Source organism: Ovis aries, chromosome 14, assembly GCF_016772045.2.
Source record: "Ovis aries strain OAR_USU_Benz2616 breed Rambouillet chromosome 14, ARS-UI_Ramb_v3.0, whole genome shotgun sequence".
Taxonomy (NCBI): domain Eukaryota; kingdom Metazoa; phylum Chordata; class Mammalia; order Artiodactyla; family Bovidae; genus Ovis; species Ovis aries.
The window spans coordinates 20413466-20436170 of NC_056067.1; the positions used below are offsets into that span (position 1 = coordinate 20413466).

Genomic DNA, 22705 nt, shown 5'->3' on the forward strand with positions numbered 1-22705 from the left:
ACTCCACTCATTAAAACATAGCAATTACTTTTGAGATTCGCAGATGAAAGCTTAACAGTGGCTGCCCACCCATGAGTTTGCACAAGGGGCAATCGGAGAGCTCTATTGATTTCCATGCCCATTACACATGTGCTCGGAAACAAGTCTCTCATCAAAGTCAGTCGTTCTGAAATTTACTTCCCATGCTTTACTGTTGCCTGCAAGAAACGCCATCGAACTCATGAACACAGACCCGCTTTGTAAATGCAATTAAGAGGAAACGAAGTTTCTCTTAAAACTCTCATGAATTTGTTTTTTGCTTGCTTTCCTTGAGGGCAATTAGGACTAGGCTCATTTTTTTTTCCTTTTAGAAGACATGGGTGTTCACATACATAATGATTGGATGTCTGTAGATTCACTAATTCCATTTAGAAGCATTGAAATAAGGACTGAATTGATGTGCGATGGCCGTAATTTGGCCCAACAGAATTTTCTTTTGCTGGTTTGGAGAAAGATGAAGAAATGAGTACTTTCCACGGAACAGACCTGTGTTTTTTTGTTTTTTTTTTTAACTTCTAAAATATTGTTATTCACACCCACCCATTCATTTGGGTGACCGAATGCAGTAAGCTTCTGAAGCCCTGTGGGTGATTAGAAAGTGACCTTACTGTTGGAGGTAAGTTAGCGCAAGTGAGTCTCCCAAGGATGCGAGAACCTGGCCTTTTATATTTGCCATTTTGCCAAACCTGGTATGAGTTTGTAAACACCATAAAATATGTTACAACGTTTACAGCATATGTCTCTTATTGTTAAGAACTATTGTGAAAGTAGAAGCAGAGTCTACTTCTTAAAATATTTTTTATATAATAGTTATGGCATCCAATTATACAATAGTAATTGTGAATAATTATACCAAACCCCAGTCTGTTTTACGACTACTTCTCACGCTGAGCTCGTAGACTCTATATAAACACCATCTGTATCAGACATAAAACTCTTAGTTGCTCTAAGAACACAGGCTGACGAAACGTAGCTGATTAGTTCTGGAGCCAAGTAGTTTCATGGCTATTGCCCGGGTGCCCACAAACCACATGAATCCAACGATCTCTTTCTCCTTGGGCTCCGTCCTGCTTCTTTGACACACAGCCTAGTTAACCGTATGCTCAGCATCCTTGCGGGAATGATGCCTAGGTGCTCAGACCAGTGATATGCTTCTGCAGAGGTTTTGCTTAGCACTGAATGTGCTTAATTTGTTCTGCAGAGTTCTGTTCATTTTCTTTATGTGTAGTGGTGATTTAAGCACTTGAAGCTGGCCAAGAGCACCGCTTCCTGAATTTCCCTTGGCTAAATGCTATCGAGGTCTTTGGGTGCCAGACCGTTCCCCTGGAAATCTCCAAATGAAGCTTTCCCCTGAAGATGCTTGTTTCTATGCAAAAGGTTTTAACAATGAAAGGGAAGAACAACTTGAAAAAAACATGACTCTGGGCTCTGCACAGTTTTCAGTTCAAGAACTTAAACCCTAGAGTCAGCAATCCCATTCCTGGAGATATACCCAGAGAAAACAGTAATTTGAAATGACAATGTTGCGGTGCTATTCACAAGAGCCAGGACATGGAAGCCGTATAAGTCGCCATTAACAGAGGGATGGATAAAGAAAACATGGTCCATATACTATGGAACGTTACTTAGCCATACAAAAGAATGAAATAATGCCATTTGTAGCAATATAGATGAACCTAGAGATTGTCATATTAAGTGAAGTAAAATCAGACAGAGACAAATATCATATGATATCACTTATAGAAAGTGAAGTGAAGTCGCTCAGTCGTGTCCAACTCTTTGCGACCCCATGAACTGCAGCCTACCAGGGTCCTCTGTCCATGGGATTTTCCAGGCAGTACTGGAGTGGGTTGCCATTGCCTTCTCCAGGGCATCTTCCCAACCCAGGGATGGAACTCCGGGTCTCCCGCATTGTGGTCAGACGCTTTACCATCTGAGCCACCAGGGAAGCCCTGTGTGAAGTCGCTCAGTCGACCCCGTGGACTGCAGCCCGCCAGGCTCCTCTGTTCATGGGATTTTCCAGGCAGTACTGGAGTGGGTTGCCATTGCCTTCTCCAGGGAACCTTCCCAACCCAGGGATCGAACCCAGGTCTCCTGCTTTGCAGGCAGACGCTTTATCCTCTGAGCCACCAGGGAAGCCTGATATCACTTATAAGTGGAATCTAAAATATGGTACAAATGAACTTATTTATAAAACAGAAATAGAATCATAGATTTGGAAAATAAACCTATGGTTACCAGGGTGGGGAGAGGGAGATAAATTGGGAGATTGGGATTGACATATATACATTATTATATATGAAATATATAACTAATAAGGTCCTGCTGTATAGCACAGGGAACTCTACTCAATACTCTGTAATGACCTATATGGGAAAATAATCTAAAATAAAAGTGAATATATGTAATGTATAACTGATTCAATTTGCTGACTACCTGAAACTAACAACATTGTAATTCAATGGCATTCCAATTAAAAGATAAATAAATAAAATACTAAATTAAAAAAAGAAATTGTAAATCAACTATATTTTAATATAAAATAAAAATTAAAGAAAAATAATTTAAACCTCTATAGACAATTACTTATCTCAAGAATCTGACCTTCAAATTTTGTCCAAAAAATGAATGACATACATATTTTGTCCCCAACAGACAAGTAAGTTGTTATTTGGCAATAAACAAACTTCAGACATAACTGACAACTGGTAACTTGTGTCCAGAAGTTGAATGAACCCCAGAGGCCCATTTCTGGGCTCTTAAAGATCTATATGCAAATGTTATTGCCACCCTTTTAACATACTTACATCTTGCAAATTTTCTGTGCCAGAAAGTTCTGCTCTTCTTGCTAAGATTTTAGAATTTATGCTGCAAGAAAAAAAAAATGATATTTATTGGTAAGACATTTTCTCCAAATAGCATAAACAATGATGACTTTATTTTCTACATGCAAAAAAATACTGCATTTCTGAGCTTCCCAGGTAGCACTAGTAATAAAGAATGCAGGAGACAGTAAGAGACGTGGGTTCAGTCCCTGGGTCAGGAAGATCCCCTGGAGAGGACATGGCAACCCACTCCAGTATTCTTGCCTGGAAATCCCTATGGACAGAGTAGCCTGGTGGACTCTGGTCCATAGGGTCCTAATGAGTCGGACACAACTGAAGCAACTTAGCAATGGATCAATTAAGGGGAAAGAAAAGTGCATTTCCCTTATGGAATTAGATTCTGCTTTGGAAAGAGCTATAACTGTAGTCACATTAGTCGGCCAAAATATTCTGAACATCATTAAAAAGTTCCATGCTAGGTATGCCAGCTTTTGGATACAATTTATAAAAATGTTATTATGAGGAAAATGGTGCTAGTCCTTCCAGGTAACCATCCAAACAGCCAAAGATGGATATCTTAATTTGGCATCCAAAAAAAAAGCACAAGAGAGGTCAGACTGTATGTAGGTAATTTCCTCAGATGCTATTATTTGTCCCCTGGGAATCCACATACTCAATACCAATTATGGAGGAGAGGATTAAGAATGGGCAGAAGGGGTGAGTGTGGAACAGCAGGTCTGAATGATTTGGGCTAAGATCTTGTATCAAATTTGCAAATTACCAATTAAGGTGGGTTTAGAACATAGCATCATCCTCGCTCATTGTGACAAATTGGAAATTAAGGTTCGCACTGCATGGCAGAGGGATGTCACTTAATAAGGAATATTATCACAAGGATCTTACTTGATAACAGTAGATCCTTGGAAGCAAGGCAGACTGACCAGAAAGAAAAAGCAGGCAAAAATCTGAAAATAAACATAAGACCTGGATCTCAAAATAACCACGATCCTGTTGACTTTGAATAAGTCACTCAAATACATTATGAATGAAAGCTCCCAAGTATTCATTCACCAGAATGCTGGTATCTGGTATTATGAATCTGTTAGAATGGTATCCATTTCTATTCAACCTTAGCAAGTGACTAATTTCAAGGTATCTTTAGCAGTGTTTTTATAAAAGACAATAATAAAATCTTGTGGACAGCAGACATACTTAACTTCTGTATTTCCTTTAACATGTGGCAGCCTCTGGCAGAACACTGCCGGCTTAATGAGGGGGAAATGAACAGGTAACTTATGAATCAGCGTCCCTACCCATAATCCCTAGGGAAACACATTCCCTATCCTGTCATTGATTTCCCATGCTCAATATTGATTCACAGGATTCCTTAAATTATGTATAACAGCTCGCACCTATGTAGTGTTTATCTCTCCCAATTTTCCCTAAAGCCTGTTTAATTTTTCTGTTCATAAACACATAGAGAAATATCATGCTTTCACACTTTTGCAGCACCTCCAACCCCAGCATTCGAAACCCAGAGGTCAAAGTTGTTTACCTGAATAGAAAATAATTACAGAGAGATCTCAGTAGAGAAAACAATCAGACTGGAAGATATTCACACTGTAAAAACTGCCATGTGGCATTATGCCCCATTGAGAACACAGGCTAGGGGGCATTTGCTTTGGTTTACTGCTTGACTAGCCATGAGGAAAACATGGATTAATTATTCTCTTTGCTACTGTGATGGATTTCTGTCATCTATATATCTATTAATATCTACCTATTATCTATATATATCACCCATCTATTCACACACATATTTATACATCCTACATAAAAACATATGACAGATACAAGCACATGTCAAATATATATGTCATACATACATACAAATACAAATATTAGAAGATAAATGAAATAACAGGTCTAGAAGGAGAAGATTTCCATTCCATTTCTGACTATGTCTCTTACAAGCAAAGAGATACTGGAACAAGTTAAGACCCTCGCTGTGCCTCAGTTTCCTGATTTGTGACGTGGGGTTCACTCCTGTACTATCCAGAGAGGGAACTGAATGAGCAAATCCATAGCAAACTGCTTTGAAAAGTGCAGAGTGCTATACAAATGCCGGGGATATAATGAGATTTTTACAAAAGAACATTATTTCTCTGCTAAGAAGTGTACATCCACATTCGCGTTTTCTGTCTGTGAAGGTTCTTCTTTGAAATTAAATTGAGACCATAACCAACATCCCTCCCAGTGCTGCCTGAGGTTTTACTCAAGCAACAAAGCAAGGCCTTCTTTTTATCATTCATCGCATTTGAGTTCAAGCACCAAGAGGTACTTTTTACCAGTGGAGAAAATAGCTTTCTTTTCACAGCAGAAACACAGAAAACGCCCTCCCTCTGGATGCTAATGTGAGGATGAGGCTTATTCTGCAGTCGTCTCCCAAAATACCTCGATTCAGCTTTGTCAGTGGCATTTCTGTACCAGGAAGTTGGGCGTGGTAAGAGTGAGTCTGCAGCCATTGCCTTGTTATTTATGTGAAGAATTAAAATATTGGGATACATTTTCAAGTGGGAGTCTTGTTCCTTTTCTCCCTTGGCTTTTAGGGCCAAGTGGATACTCTCATTCTCAAAAGTAAGTTAAGATAAAATCCCTTATGCATTCAATCAACCCTGATTATCATACGTTCCTTACTCAGACACATCCAGTGCTTTTCGATTTAAGTCCCCAGCTGGGCGTACAAGAACTTCTACAAATCAAATCCCAAATTTCCTTTCTAGCTCTTTCTCCTGCTCAATCTTCCCTCCCCAACCCCATCACCAACCAAAGCACTGTGTGTCCAATTTGCTATATCCTCTAGGAGCTGTTTTTTTTTTTTTTGTTTGTTTTTTTTTTTTTTAAGATTTGTTTGCTTATTTATTTCTGGCCATGCTGCATCTTGGTTGCTGTGCACCGGCTTTCTCTAGTTGGGGCAAGTGGGGGCTACCGTCTAGTCAAGGTGAGCAGGATTCTCATTGCTGTGGTTTCTTTTGTTGCAGAGCATGGAGTCTAGGCGTGAGGGCTTCAGTAGTTGCGGTGCATGGGCTTAGCTGCCCCGTGGCATGTGGGATCTTCCCGGACCAAGGATTGAACTCATAGCCCCTGCCCTGGCAGGCGTATTCTTAACTACTGGACCACCAGGAAGTCCTCGGTTGCTGTTCTGATGGTGTCTGCGCTTTCAACCCAGGTGACTTTTCTCCTGCTCCTGCTTGTCTGGAGATGCCTCCTTCTACTAGGATGGGGCTTCCATCTCTGGCCTAGTAAAATTCTGCCCAACCTTTAAGGCACATCTTAAATGCCAATAATCCCAAGGAGCTTTCCCCAATACCCCTGACCAATTGCAATCCTTTCCCTTTCCAAATAAATTGTAATTTTCTCCAACTGCAACAACAACAAAACCTCACAACCACCCATGTGTGTTCTCTGTCTCTAGCGGCATATTGATTATCATCTACTGAGTGCTTTCCCTACCACAATTGAAAAAAAAATTAAAACTCCCAAAGTTAAGGATGGCTTTTATTTTTTTAACTTGTATTATGGAAAATCTCAAACATATACAAAGTCATCAACAGAAGGCCCTGTTTATTTTTGCATCTCCTTTGGGATCTATCATAGCGTTTTGCATGTAGCAGAAGTAAATTTAAGTAATTAGGGCCTTAGGCAAATAGAGCGGTCGGTCGGCATCTCTGACTCCACGTTTCCTGGATGGTTATGCTTTTCCTTGGTAACACCCCAGCACGCACAACCCACACACCTGTGGGGTCACAGTCAACACGGGTTAAACCCGTTCACCAACTCTCAGATTTAGGCAAAGTGCTAATCCTCCGAGTTATATCAGACAGTCAGCAAAAAGAACCGTATTTGAGAGGATAAGAACAAAACCTAGATAAGAATATTTTCTAAGAGAATTTTAATCTGGTTGTTATTTATGTGGTCTTTCAAGTAAGGCACATTTCTTCTAAACATGAAATATTTGATGGATAATCTTCAAGTACAAGGGCCCTTTATACCCATTAGCATCATGGCTTTTCTTTCACCTTGCATTATTAACTGATACAAATATCATTTTGAAGAATCCTCCCTTTATCAAAACTTCATGCCTTAATTCTAGCACTTCAGACAGATATTTCAAAAAATTTTGTGCTCACTATGCCCATTAATTTTTGCTATTACTGTGTATTGTGTGTGTGTGCGTGTGTGTGTGTGTGTGTGTGTGTGTGTGTGTGTTTGGAGGAGCAAGGAAATCTTTTAAGCTAACCAGAATTCTTGAGTGATAGATTACACGCCCATGCTGTGTCACTTCCAATTAACTCAAATTGACTGTACACCACGTTATTCTGTGAGTGCATGGAAGATCAATAAATATGGGGAAAATCCAGCTCAGCTCCCCACTTTCCCATCCGATCCTAGTAGGTCTGAGGCGGATCATGCTCCTGTGATGTGTGTGCCACAGCTCAGGCAGGCAGGTGGTGCGGAGACACCATTCAAACTTGGCCTATTCAATCCCAACTCCTCTAACTCGCCATTCATGCATAGCAAAACACCATCTGGTCCTATTTTGCCTCCAGCAATCACAGCTGACCAAAAACGATAATAACAGCTGTTGCAAAACAAAAGCCAAACAAAGGGGGTGGGGAAGGGGGGGAAGGAAAGGTTAGATGGAAGTCCAGTGCTGAAAAATGCTCCGTGAAGTGAGAAATGGGAGAGAAACCATTCAGATGTCTGAATGGACACAGCAGAGGACTTCTACTTAAACCTGAGATATTCATCCATCTGTCTAGAAAGCCTTCAAACCTCCGTCCGGTGGTAATGTATTGCAGAAATTATGCTGCGCGAAGGCATTTAAGCTTCTGTTCTGTGAGTTGGGAGCTAACGACCCCATGTCAGCTAGAAAATGAAAACTCCTTATATTCTTTCATCATAAAGCAGGACAGGTTAATGCAAAAAATAAAGCCTGTTTAGCCAGAGTAATAAAATAACGTGCACACGGCAGGGGAGAGAAAAGGTGTGTGTGTCATGGAGGAGGGGATGAGGGGCGCCTCGTTAATGTCCATGGACCCCTGAAGAGGGAAAGTATAAAGGTGTCCCACTAATCAGCTTCTATAATGTTCATGCCTATTTTTCATTACCCTGATTCATTTCTGACTTGTAACCAAAAAAAAAAAAAAAAAAAAAAACCACACACCAAATACATCATGTACTTACTTATGTCTCAGAAATAGGAATCCATCCTATGTACAAAATGAAATACAAGTTGACTCATAATATGCATTTAGCAGATCCTGAGAATAATATAGTAACAAGGTCGGGGAATTTGTTTCATGATTCAAGCTTTTTGACATTTTCAAGATATAGTTTTGCCTGGTGATTAATTTTTTAAACTGTAGTAATTAAGCTATTTTTTTTCTTGAAATGGACCGTCAGTGGCTTAGCAACATTTAATCAGATGTGATAAAACCCAAGATTTATAAAAATCATTTAATAGATGATACAACACCTGCTTCTAACTGCAAACAGTTGAAAACAGACTTCATTTGCAATTAAGTCTTATCACTAGTGACATTTTTTTTTCGAGCAATACTTCATGGGTTTTCAAAATGACAATTACAGAACTAATACACAATTACTGTCACATGTAGTTTAGCAATTAATTTTGAAGACATTTGTCTAAAGGTTTCACAACAGAATATAAAATGGTTCTTATTGTTATGTAATGTTAGTTTCAATTCACAGAAAATCTTTTACCATCAGCTCTGCCTCTGATGGGTCTGGTGTAAGCATCTCATTTCTTTGTGGAATACAATTGCCCCCTTGTAGATGTGATTAGGCATCATTCGTAGACTGTTTGAACACTGATACCTGTCAACTAATACATCTCATGAAAAGCTTCAATTTAGACATAAATTTTTCTACAGCCAGAAATCTATAAATTTATAATTAGAATCTCTTGCTGTTCAATATTTGTACATAATACAGAGGACGAGAGGATTATGAAATATTGAAAGCTGAATTCATTATTCATAGCCCACAACATACAGTAAATATTCTTTGAAATACAACAACAACTTTGAGGAATCCATATTCCATTATTTCTTGAATGTCTTGCACACAGTAGCCATGGATACCACCACTCACACCCTCATTTTTTTTTTTCCAGATTAGGATTCTGGTCAGGGTTGACACTTGCTGTTTTTAATTTTCATTTTATCATAAGCAGTTGAAGACTGTTGCCAGTGGTAATTTGCAATTTTTATCAAGACCTCTTCATTATAGCTTCTGACAGGACAGATGCTGTAATTAATCATGCAGGACAACTGGGGATAGTGGTCACAGTGTTCTCAAAGAGGAGTCGCTACAGAGCAAGAAAAGGGGGGAAGGAATGGGCACCGAAATAATTATTTTGGCTTAAGAATTAGCATCCACCATCCATTTTAATAGCAATAAAGACACAATGCCAGCTAGTTTGAGCCCCAAATAGAAGGCGATTGCTTTTTCCTCTAGACATACCTTGCCCTTGCATCTTAATAAAATGATAATTATAAATAATTACTAATGGTTCTATTTATTTTGTTGTTTTTTGGCCCCACTGCACAGTTTGTAGGAGCTTAGATCCCCCACCAGTGATCGAACTTGTGCCTTCATCACTGAAAGCTCAGAGTCCTAAACCACTGGGCCACCAGGGAATTCCATTAATGGTTCTATTTCTAATGGTTTAGCTTCTTTTTAACAGTCCTTGGTTTCGGGGCCATGCAATCCATATTCTTAGCTGTACATCTCGTATTTTCAGCTAAAAATAGAAGATACCTGGGCTTAAACACAGGTTGGTATGGGCTCTATTTCCCCCATATCCTACATATTCAAGTAACCACAAGTGAAATTTGACATATCATTTTATTTGAAAAGTGAACAGTTGTCTGGTTGTTGCATCAAAATACAGTCCACAGTTTTTACTGAAATGTGTTTATTCTATAGCAAGATAAAAGCATTTTTGTTTTAGTTAAGCAAAATACAAACAACTTAATTGCTGCTATCATAACTCATAAAAAAGTATAAAACAGCATAAAAACACAATAAGCAACATAGCAATGAATGGTTTATGTCACCAGTGTTTACGTTAAAGCCTCGTTTATGAAAACTTTACAACACATGATATGAAAACTTACAACTTTGAAAGAAAATATTTACATTGATTATTCAGATGTGATGCGCCTTTTAAATATTCTACCAGTATTACATCATAATAAAAACTCTTGCTTTTTTTTAAATCTTAACTTTTGTAATAACTGTCTTCATTTAAGTGCATTTCCCTTTTAAAAATACAGTGTTTTTAATTTTTGAAACTTGTCACTCAAAACACAGAATATAATATTCACATTCTTTTCTTCTAATTGGAATGAATAGAATGGGTTAACAGTGGTCATAGCGTTACAACATATACTGTGGTTTGGTTTGGAGAAGTCATGGGTAAAAAGTGAAAAGGAGTCAATAATTGAATCTAATCACTTGCATTTTTTTTTCTTTTTTTTTTTTTCTGGAGAGATTCAAGGAAAAAAATAAGAGCTTTGGCAAAAGTCTGTGATTTACATTATTTTTTTTTTCATGACAAAAAAATGCCATCAACGATTGACATCATACAAATGTTTGTATGAAACTGGATCTTCAGATTTCAGGTAGTTACTGACTGTGCTTTTTATTTTCAGGGCTTCAGAAGTTCCAGTCGCCTTGAAGTGGGGATTCTTCACTTCAGGAGAAATAAGGCCATTTGCTATGACTCAGAGAGGCCAGTTTATTATAGTCATCAGTCTGTCCTAGGATTCATGACACGGTTTGATTCACATATTGTAGGTAGAGCCTGAATAAATAAAAAAGCCATCACATAGCAGAGCACAGCTTTTCTTATTAAAAACAGAGTAGTTTCGAGATCTTTCAGCTCCACTGTTTAGTTCTTCTTGCCTATCTAATAGACACTGGAGAGGACCGCCGCGATCGTTACACTTTTCTGCATCACCAAACACCGACTCCACCAGTTGCAGCCGCCTGGGGTGTATCCTCCGACGGCCACTCTCTTCCAGACGCGGCACAACAGCCTGCCCTGCGCGTTTGTCTTTAGAAAATACTGACCTGCGATAATACTTGAGTCTGTGTCTGAGACTGTATCTGCGACGGATGCTGCTGAGAGGCCGGCTGGGGGCTCCCGAGGGCGGGGATGGGGGAGGTGATCTGGGAGGTGACTGGGGAGTGCTGCCGGGGAGAAGGCTGGGACTGATGTTGCATGTGCTGCAGCTGCTGCAGCTGGAGACGCTGCTGCAGCTGCTGCTGGTTGATATGCTGCTGGAGCTGCTGCTGCTGCAGCTGCACGTGGTGCTGAAAATGCTGCTGCTGCAGCTGCTGCTGGAGCTGCTGTTGCTGGAGCTGCTGCTGCTGCAACTGCTGCTGCTGCAACTGCTGCATCTGCTGCTGCTGTTGCTGCTGCGTCTGCACTGAGGGGCTCACCTGGGCGGAGGATGCCGAGCCCACCATGGAGCTGATCAGTGGAGCCCCAAGGTTCGACGGCATGTTGGCGGCGATGGTGACCGACGTGACCATCGGGTTCACGGGGAGTCTCATGGTCAAGGGTTTGGGAGCGATTGACCGAGGGAGCGACGGTTGGAGAGTCTGAGGGGACGCTGACACGGTTCCGTGCTGAGACAGCGGAGGGTTGAGAAGGAGGGAGGAGGTCAGATTGGTGGACGCCAGGGTCTGCTGAACGGAGCGAATGGTCTGGGCTTCTGCTGATTCCGCGGCAGCCTGCATTTGAGGGGAGATGGTTGGAGTGTTTTTACAAGGACTGTGAATGGATGACCAAAATGGTCAGCGTTACTCTTGCTTCCCAAGCACTTTGTGGGAGGACTAGGCAGCTCCTCCCGGAGGTGGATTCCAACTCCCCAAGTTTTGAATCTGAGCTGGCTAGGCACCTTTGCTCTGGTCAACAGAAAGTGACGGAAATGAGGCTTCAAAGACTGTCTGTCTCTCTCAGAACCTACCCCTAGGTGATGACAGACATGTGGCCCTGGTACCAGACTCAATTACTAGCTTCCTGCCAGCCAGCCCACTGCCATGTCTGGGTATATGTGTGCCAGCTGCACACAGGTGAGAAGGATTTGGTGACGCTGCCCTGCCTTGGCCTAGATCTGAAGACCCAGCTAGTTACCTGGCAGTCTCTGAGATACATGCTTATCTTTGTAAGTCCCTGGACTTTGGGTCCGTACAAGTGTTCCACAGCACTACTGTACTGAGAGATGACTGATGCACATGTTTGAGTCAGTAACAGTTGTTCAGGACTGAACCCTGAACCAAGATCACCACCAAGAACCATTCTGAAGGACAATGAGAGTAGACTGCCCGAGTCCAAGTCTAGCTCCACTACTCAACAACTCTGGGATTTGCGGCAAGTTAATTCACCCATCTCCATTCACCCAGCTTCCTTATCCACAAAATGGGGTTTAATGGTATTCACCTTGTGTAGGGGTTGTGAGAATTAAATGTACTCATATATAATTGTTAAGCATTTACAACAGTGCCCGGCCTACAGAAAGCACTTGGTAAATGTTAGCTATTTTCACTCATGAACAAGCTCTACTGCCAGAAAATGACTATTGCTAGAAAACTTCAAAGCCCTGTATATAATATACAGAGCCATGATAATTTATAACAGTGCTTACTTGCATATAAGAAAAACATAATTGAATTCTTTAGGAACACTTAATTGAAGAACTTTACAACTTTAGAAATATTTTGGTTTACCAAATATTTTCAAAGTTTTCCAAAATTTATCAAAGACGTCATGCATAAGTGGAGAGTGTTCAACTCTCATGTGACTAAACAACCTGTTACAAGCAATCTGGAACTCAACATGCAGAGAAACTGCCTAATATATTTTGTACTAAAAACACATAATTACCTTCACAAAAATATTTTACTAATGCAACTGTGATTGGAATGACTTCTTTTAAAGACTACTTTTTCTTCCTAGTCTTCATAAAATTAGAGTTTTTTGGAGGGCAATAGGGACAGGGGAACTTGGAGGCATCAAGCTGCCATCTACTCTCTTTAATGATTTTGAATGTTTATTTCTAGATTTTTATTACTTGCATTTATAAAATCTACTATTAGAAGACACTTGAGGAATGACTTTACATGGAGAGTCACTGGAGGTAGGAAAAGCCATGGCTGATGGCTTCTGTTTGAAGACCTTATCAGTATAAGACTCCGTCCATTGGTGGACAGTTTTCTGATTTTGCACAAAAGCTCAGGGAATGGGGTGGGTGGGGGCTGCACATGACTTGAGGGTGGAGGGTCATGTTCTAAAGTCTTTGGTTAAGAAGAAACCCACAGATGTTCATAATGGTCTTTAAAAACCATTACGTCATCCACAAAGTAGAATATGCAGTTTTCTACATGTAAACGACACATTATTTTAAAATACTCAGATATTGAAAAATTGCCAAGACGGTCTTAAGGAAGAAACTATGAGAAAAGTCTATACTTAGACACCTGGGCAATCACGCCATTGCACCTTTAAGATGCTCCCCTAGAGGAGAATGGAAAAGCGGATGAGTCTGAAGAGCTCCTGCTCACCTGCTGGTTCTACTCCTTTATGGTTTAATATTAAGCTTCGATTAATTTTGTTGGTTATTCTGAAGACTAAAAGTGATAGCTGAGTCACATCTCAAGGGAGGGAGTTCCCGGCTCTGAATGTAGTGGATGCTCAGTTGCTCCAGTAGCGTCTGACTCCTTGCAACCCTATGGACTGTAGCCCGTCAGGCTCCTCTGTCCATGGGATTCTCCAGGCAAGAATGCTGGAGTGGGTTGCCATGCCCTCCTCCAGGGGATCTTCCCCACTCAGGGAATGAGCCTGAATCTCCTGTGTTTCCTGCACTGCAGGTGGATTCTTTACCACTGAGCCACCGGAGAAGCCCTCTGAAAGCAGAGACTTAAGTTAAAAGCACATGTGATGCACCCTTGTTTATTATTGCTAATGCTGAGGCTGAAATCTTGCTCCCTGGAATCCCACTCCTTAAATGGTTCCATCCAGGACACAGAGATCAAACTTAAGCTTTTCTTCCATGATGGCTGTTATACTTGAGGACCAAAATCAAATGCTCCCAAATCCTTGCTTCCATGATTCTTTTAATTATTTAAATATGATTTGATTTTCAGTCCTTACCATCATGGAGACAACCCACTAAAGGGCCTTCAATTAGTCACCATTTCTCTTTATATCATGGGGACCGAAAAAGAGAGAACCAATTCTTCAGATGTGGTCTGGTCATCAAACTATACAGTTAGATGCTGCTTCCTGCGAGATCACCATATTAGCAGCTATTTCACACTTTAGGGTCAGGTTGAAGTTATTCTAAACTTATACCTCAAGGGCCATTTTAGTTGCCTGCTATGTCTCTGACTATAAATTTGGGGTGTTCTTAACTGCCCTGGGGCTTCCCAGGAGGCTCACTGGTAAACAATCTGCCTGCCAAGCAGGAGACATGGGTTTGGTCCCCTAGGTTGGGGAGATCCCCTGGAGAAGGAAATGGTGACCCACTCCAGTATTCTTGCCTGGCAAATTCCATGGACAGAGAAGCCTGATGTGCTAGAGTCCATGGGGTTGCTAGAGTACGACACGACTTAGCAACTAAACAGCAACAATACTTACCTATTGAAAAAACAAAAGCAAAACAAACCTGCCCCTAAAGAATTTAGATTTATTCTTTTTAAATCCCATCCTATTGGATAGTTTTTCCAGTATCCATGGACTCAATCTATCCATTGGGAAACATTTCTGAATCAGTTTTTAGTATCCAAAAGTAAAACTTTTTAAGTTATCCCTTCTAAGTCAGTCACAGACCTGATCAGCCCAATCACAGATGCTATTTTCAGAGTGCACTTTGAGTTACTGGCTCTTGGCTTAAATCCACGTATGGTCAATTATTCACACTCTGATGCACAAAGATCACCTATACCTGCTTCTGGCTAACTGAATGAATAAATGATCCACTTGAGGACATGCACATTGTTACCCTATTCACGTCACTCCATCTAATTAGCCATCAAGTACACCTCAATTCTTAACATCTATAGCCCACACATTCAGTGGTTTTCTACCAATGTGTGAGTCTGCATCCAGAATCAGTATCTCTCTCAATGTGCATCTTCCAGAGTCCCAGAAAAAGGCTTTGCTGTGGGCCTGATGAATATTTTCTCTTTCTAATGAAATGGGCAGTGTCCTAAGAACTGTCAAAGACAACCTCTCTTGATCTGGTTCTGAGCAGCTGCCAATGGTAGATCTTAATATAAAGAAGAAACAACTCAGGTGAAAAAGAGAAAAAAAGGGCTAAATTCTTTTTAAATGGCTTTGCCAGCACCATTGACCATGCCCTGAGGCCCTATGTGGTACTTTGAGGCCACGACAAAGACAATGAAATGGAGTCTCTGCTTGCCGGAGGAAATACATCAAGAGCAAAAACATTAGTTCACATTATCCTTCCCAAAGCCTTTCTAAATTCTAGGAAGGCTAAAGACAAAGTTAATTAAATGTTAAAATAGAAGGTAACAGCTCATGCTCCTTTTGGATCAAGGTAATAATAATCCAGAGTGACATTTGCTTTAGAATACCAGTGCATTTTATAATACATCAGGGCCCATTGTATACTCTATGTATAATACATGTATATGTGTCTTTTTTTTTAAGTACTTGGAGCATAATTTTATTTTAAATAATCATGAGGTTTATTTATTTATATGATGTGGAACAGTTTGGTCAAAAATGCAACATCCTCTATTACAATAATGCAGCCACTGGAGAATTTATGATCTGATGTCCAAAAATGCCTGAGAAACCTACTTCTCAATTTAAATAGAGGACATTAACACAGATCTCAGCCCCTGACAGGAAGAAAGGGGGCTGTTTAAGATTTGTCTAAATAGCTTCAGCCAACATATGCAGAAATCAGTGAATCTTTTGGAAACAATGTGGATTCATTAGCTTGAATGAACTCTTATTTTTCGTGCCGTCATTTGAGTTATCTCTAATGAGAACAAATAAGTTTATGAGTTATTTGAGGTGCTATCTTTTTGAGGAGTCGCATTTATGTTTTCAATGCTCCAGGGCTGTTTTCAACTTTGTAACGCAGAGATTGGCCGCTCTTTTACCTTAGAAACGAGGCTGGCCCTGTATGCAGCAAGGGCTTTCAGGTATTCTTTCTTGGCAGCTTCCGTTTTCCTTTTATATACCTATTAAAAGACCACAATTAGCACCACCTTTAGCATACACATTCTCAGCCATAAAATAACTGCTGTGCAAATTAGGTTGCAACAGAACTCACATAAAAAGTTGGTCTCCCTGGCTTTGATTTTTAAATATGAAAACACACACACAGGTATTAAAACAAAACCAAACCCTGCCACCCTCACTGGGACACAGTTTTGATGTTCACTATTACAAACAGAAAAAGATTTCGGCTAGCAGCGCAGAATTCGTGAGAATAACAGCTGAGGGCCTCCTGTTCAGGCAGTGAATAAGGTAATGAGAATGAAATGTGTGGCAAACAGTTTAAATTATAGAAAATTAACCATTTCTCCATCATGTCTTCTTTCCCTCACATCCATTTGTAAACTGAAACAAATCAGAGGATGAAAACCCAGCAACAACAGTGAGAGCGAGTGAAGATAGAAGAGAAAAGATGGAGACCTTTCTTTTCGAGGAAAAAAAAGTCAGAAATAGTGAAAGATAAAAGATTTCCATTAGTGAGACCAGTGATTTACAAAAATAAATCCCAGTATACAAAACCTGATTTGAGCTTCCTTTTCTTAAACAATGGTCTGATGGCTAGCTGTTACACCAAAATGCAACTCTCTTTTTTTCTCCAGGATTTAAAAGTTAGACGCAGCAGTTTGCCAGCCCCATAGGATTACATTTCTAGGGTAGAAGATGGGGCTGCTGCCTAGAGCATGGAGCTCAGTGCAAACAAACAGGCAGATTCTACAGGAGCATCAGCCCAAGGTAACCAGCTGGTAGGAATGAGTTCATGATTAAAGGAAGGAAGGAAGAGAGAAAGAAAGAAAATCAAGGGTTTTCCATTCTATTCCTGAAACAATTATTCTGGTTTACTACTAACAGGGTAGTAGTAACTTGTGAGGATATGTGAAATTAACACCTGTGAATGGTCATTGAAATTTCACGGAGAAGACAGAGGAGAACTGAGCTCCAAGGAAGCCATTCTTCTCTGCATCAGTGTGGAGGACTTGCATGGGAAAGACAGGACACTAGACCCTAAGGAATGTCTCCCATCAGCATGGCTAATCACTCAAGGCCTCTTATATGGCCACACTTTCAAATGAACATGGAATAAAATTTCAAATGCTCATTGACAATAATGAAACACACAGAGGTGGCTTCAAAGTTTGGAAACCCACCAGGAGAGCACAAGGGTTCAGAAAGATGATCAAAAAATGGCAAGCAGGATGGACCTAACCCCTCTGTGGTGCCCTTTGTGACAAACGGGGGGTTGGGGAAATTCTGCATTATTTAAAATGGAAAGATTATCATCAAAAGTTTATGCTTGCAGGATACTGCCTGGATCTCCTCCAACTCTCTTCTGAACGGGTTCTGAACACACACCCCTTAAGGGAACTGAGAAATCCAGATAACTGGAAGGTACTTTGGAGTTATATGTTTGTGTTTTTCTAATTCCATAGCTTAGAAAAATGATTTCATGAGAATCAGTCATATTAAGGGGACGTATTCACCCAGAAAAGGTGTCAGGAATATTCTTGGAACATTGAATTATATGGCTGAGATGGGTCTTTGCCTGAACTCACCTGCTTTTGTTCTTCCCCGAGGCTGTCCCACATAGATGCTACGATTTTTGAGACCTCTCCAAAGGTCGCATTGGGGTTCTGACCTTTAATTGCAGCCTGTGTGTCTCTGAAAAACAGGGCATATGCTGACACTGGCTTCTGTGGCTCATTGGGATCTTTCTTTTTCTTTTTCTTTGGAGTCTTGGGCTTCTTGCCAGAATCTGGAGCAGCTCTTTTCTCTCCGATGGCCTGCAAAGCAAGATGAAAATTCACTGCCTAGAATGTTCTTGCAGAGAATGCAGAAAGACTTACTCAGATCCCTGGTTGTTCTTTTAAGGTTTTGTTATCCATCACCAACAGATGAATCACCATCAAAAGAGGGGGAGGGGTAAATTTGCTTAGTGTTAACTGGATGGAAGAGATTAGCTTTTAGAACATTGATTAATGAGACCCAGAAGTATCTTCAATACATTTACAACATATGCTTTAAATAGCAATTATGAGTAATGAAAAACAGGACGCTTTGTACCAAACATGTATGTATGTGTGCGTGTGTATGTATGTGTGTGTTACATATGTACCCATAAACAAAATATTTCACATTTTCAGAGGTTTTAGAAGTAAACCTAAATAATATTCAGGATGTTGACCATACTCAGATATTTTAAATGAGGTCCCTTGGCCAAAGACACATACTATCGTAAGTATGATTGGTCTGAATTGATTTTTTGAAGCTTGGTTTCTTTTTTTTTTTAACCAGAACTTTACTTTGCTAATGGTCTCCAGAAACTCAAATAGAAATTAGCTCTAATCCCTAAATTTGCACAAAAAGGGAAAGGCCACTTTTATCTTCTAAAATAATAAAAACTTGCTAAAGAATAGGATAATAAGGAATGTAAAAGTGTCCAAATTCTAACTAGAGCTAGAAAGGAAATTGATACTCTTCATAAAATTAAAAACCTGTAAAAGAGCAGCATCAGTAGATACTTAAAATCACCAAGGCTAATAAGAAGACTAATAAGAAGATGCTTACTGTTATCTATAGAAATTAACACTGCCACAAGAATACTGGCCTAGTGATACTCACACATATTCCCAATGATCAAAACCATAGGAATGATATAGACATAGTTTATCAAATTTATATATCACTGAGCTCTAATACTCACCTGCCACCATCATCTAATTTCAACAATCATATAACAGACTCATCAGAGAAGCAGGGGAAATGATTCATCAACCTTGTTTTATCCCCTTCCTCATCCCCTAGATTATAATATGATGACTATATTGGAGATAATTTTGCAGTTAACTTTACCAAGAATCCTGAAGTGTTTGACAAAATATGTTTTAAAAGCCAGCTCTGGGCAAAATCAACAGAGATAGATTCAAGTTACTAACAGATTGGCTTTTAATGGTCTTGAGTCTTGAATCTTAACTCAAATTTTCCAAGAGTATCATTACTTTCTGAAAGAGGGTCATTTGGAAATTAATTCAATGACCAGAATTTGTAGGGAGGAAAATGATAAGTAACTTTTCTTTGAGGGCTCTGAACCCTAGGAAGCCAGTAACCTCCTTCTTGGTGGGCCTGTTGTTTGCACTATTTGAGTAATAACCACACCCATACTTTACACAAGTAGCTTACAGACGTCAGTAGGTATTAAGCTAGACTTCACCTCTCCTCCAAAATGCCATCTTTCATAACTCACACAATGAATTAAATAAAATTCCATAGACGCCACTCTTTTTTCTAAATTTTCAGAATAAGTGAAACTTGTATTCTAGTTAATGAATCTGAACTTGCAAATGAGTCAGATGTCTTCTAGTTAGAGCTTCAACTTGAGCCAAATTTTCCTTCAATGAAAAATATTACTTTAGCCACAAGAAAAAAATATATACACAGATTTTTCTAATTGACTCAAACTCAATTCTTTTCTTGGAAGAGAATTTGGCACTGTTTGCACCAACAATACCCTGACCTATTTCCAGTGTAGCTTTTTCCAAATAAGAGTTCAGGTCCATTCTTTGCAAAACAACATTCAAATGTCGACAAACTTTGTCATCTTTCTTGGACAACTATGACTTGCCATAGTCATCATTACCTTTTAAGAATAAACCCAAAATGAAGAATCTCACAGTTTAAATAAAAGCTCAGAATTAATTCTCCTAAAGAAACTTTGCATAGTTGATTCAAAGGGCTATGAAAAAGTGGAGAAATAGCTTTATCCCAAAGACATAGTCAACAATAACATTAATCTTCCTTTTTTCAGCTAAGTTACTTAAAAGATAAACTGGATTCCTTGTCTTTACTGAACACCTAGACTCTGTCTAAAAATGGAACAAGCTAAGAGTTACATAAAATTTTCTTTATAGAAATGACAATTTCAGATTGATACAGAGGTAAGTATTAAGATCAGTGAGAATGCAAACGAAGTGAAAGGAATCCATTTGAATTGTGTCATAGCCAGCTGTAACCCATATCTTATGCACATCCCTTGAGTTTATTATTTCCCACTTCACCCTGCTGAAGTCCTTGTGAGTGTGAGTAGAGACTGCTAAGCAAATTTCCCCACTCTGTGTCCAGTGGGGAGTTAACATATCTGGACAGACCAAACCCTCCTTAAAATCCCTGCACATTTCTCCTCTTTTCAGCTAAACTCCCTCCTCTTTTCATCACCAGCAATCTTCTCTAAGCACCTTTTCTTCCATTTCTATTTAAACATAAATGATGCTAAAGGTAAAAATAAATGATGCTTAATATTCTGGCCTTGACTTGTTCCTTACCCACTCTGAGAAATTCTGGTTACTTCTATGTGCTCCTATCTATATGCCGATGGTTCAAAAATCTATACTTCCATCTCTAACAGACTGAATTCTAGACGCTCTCCAATGGACTGAGTTCTAGACTCAAATGGAAGCGTCTCAAATTCAACCCCTACCATGCCAAACTCTCAGCTTCCCCATGGGGGAAAAGAAAATAACACTCCTCACTTCCTAGGTTAATCCTCTCCATTTACGGATATCCATGCTGTTCTCAAACTAAAACCCAACATACATTTTATTCCTTCAAATTCCAGGCAATCATCAAACCTTAATGGATGATTCTCTCTCTCTTGAATGTCTCACTAATCTGGCACCTCCTGTATGCCTTCCTTTGCTAAAATTAAAGGAAACAAATCATAACAAAAGGATGTTTTAATTGATTTCCTTCTCTCTGGTCCCTCTCTTTGTAACTCGTTCTATATACAGCCTAAGCTATCTTTCTAAAGCAGAAAATCTGTTCATGCCATTCCTCGATGCAAAGAATTAATCAGCTCTCAGCTACCAGCAGGGAAAGGCTACCACATTCTAGCAATTTCTTTCAAATCCCATTTCTTTCCACCTCCGTGTCACACCATTCATGGTACCCCAAAATGGACATACAGTTCCTTTGCTCTTTCTAGCACAATGTGGGCCTCTCTCTTCTGCCTCACAAACTTTTATGTATTCTCTTAGACCTAATTCAAACATCACCTTCTCAATAAAGTCTTCCTCAAATCACTCTCCAAAGCAGAATCAATGACAATCTCAGTACACCAGATACATCAGTTAGGCCACTAATCACATCTGAAGCTAGTTTTAAACACTCTTATTTGTTCCCAGTGGGAAGTCCCAGGGGCAGTAATTCTCTTATACATCTTTGTATCACCAGAACCAAGTAAAATGCCAAGCACAGAGTAGGTGTACCACACATAATTAATAAATGAGGAATAAGTAATTGTGTACCTAGAATAAGTAACTTTAATGAAACAATGTTTTTTCTAGGCATGCAAAAAAGTCAAACTGGCAACTAAGTTTTTGTTTCAAATTGTGTATATTTGAATCATGCATCATTTCCTCCACAAAAGCAAAGGTGCCAAACCACTGGAACATACTATGTGGTAAACACCACTGAAGTGCAAGACTGTCCAGTGGGGCAGCAGTTCAGCCAACTAACCAGATGAAACTTGCCCACCTGGACATTAACTTAGAAACAGAGCAGTTCAGAATTTCTGAAAAGTCTAGCACAAGCCTTCTCCTTTGCCAATTTAAGGAAAATTCAGCCTATTAAGTGATTTGCTCAACGCCTTACAACTAGTAGGAGAAGTCAGATCTTCCAAGTTTCAGTTGAATATACTTTCCACAGAAATAAACAGATATAAAAGAGTTAAGAAAAAATTAAACCATCATAAATGTAAGTGCTACTCCACATCCATGAAGTAAAGGAAAATAATATTGTGGATGAAGCTTAAACACAAGAACATAGGGGTGATCCCTATATACTAAAGCCAATTAACTTACTCTGTTGGATTCATCAGCGTCCTCCTCGTTGATGGAGCTGGAAGGGGAGGGAGTCGCCGATTTGCTTGCAGGAGGTGAAGGAGATGTGTGGGGCACACTGGCCCCTCCCAAATTCAACCCCAACTGGGCACTGAGCTGAGACTGGTTGATGGTGGTGAGCTGGGCAGGAGGCATGATCCCAGAGCGAGCAGCATCCGTCATGTGGACGATGGACCTCATGATCACAGAGGGATCCTGGCGGTATTGTGAAACTTGTGTATGGCTCTGATCCTAAAGGGGCAACAGAAATGGGAAACTCTAGGTTTTCTTAAACATCAGTGAGCTTGCAGGAGTTGGAGAAGGGGGTCAAAAGGTACCAACTTTCAGTTACAAAATAAATACATCATCGCATTGCACTGTTGTTCAGTTGTTAAGTCATATCCGACTCTTTGCAGCCCCACAGACTATAGCCTGTGGGGCTCCTCTGTCCATGGGGTTTCCCAGGCAAGAATACTAGAGTGTGTTACCATTTCCTGCTCCAGGGGATCTTCTTGACCCAGGGATCAAACTTTGCATCTCCTACACGTGTCTCCGGCGTTGTAGGCAGATTCTTTACCACTGAGCCACCAGGAAGCCCTAAATACTTCATAGGGATGGAATACACA

At 39.9% G+C, this 22705-nt stretch overlaps 1 protein-coding gene across 5 annotated transcripts in view; it reads right to left on the reverse strand.

The window, feature by feature from the left end:
- Positions 1-9778: 9778 nt before the first annotated feature.
- The window catches only part of TOX3 (TOX high mobility group box family member 3), a 120161-nt gene continuing 107234 nt past the window's right edge, over positions 9779-22705 (reverse strand). For all 5 annotated transcript variants that reach the window (XM_042231618.1, XM_012189754.4, XM_042231621.2 and 2 more), the window contains 4 exons: positions 22062-22331; positions 17763-17990; positions 16095-16175; positions 9779-11693 (listed from right to left, as the gene is read on the reverse strand). In XM_042231618.1, coding sequence (XP_042087552.1) covers positions 11013-11693; positions 16095-16175; positions 17763-17990; positions 22062-22331 — 1260 coding nt within the window. In that variant the 3' untranslated portion in view covers positions 9779-11012. The remainder of the gene's footprint in view (positions 11694-16094; positions 16176-17762; positions 17991-22061; positions 22332-22705) is intronic.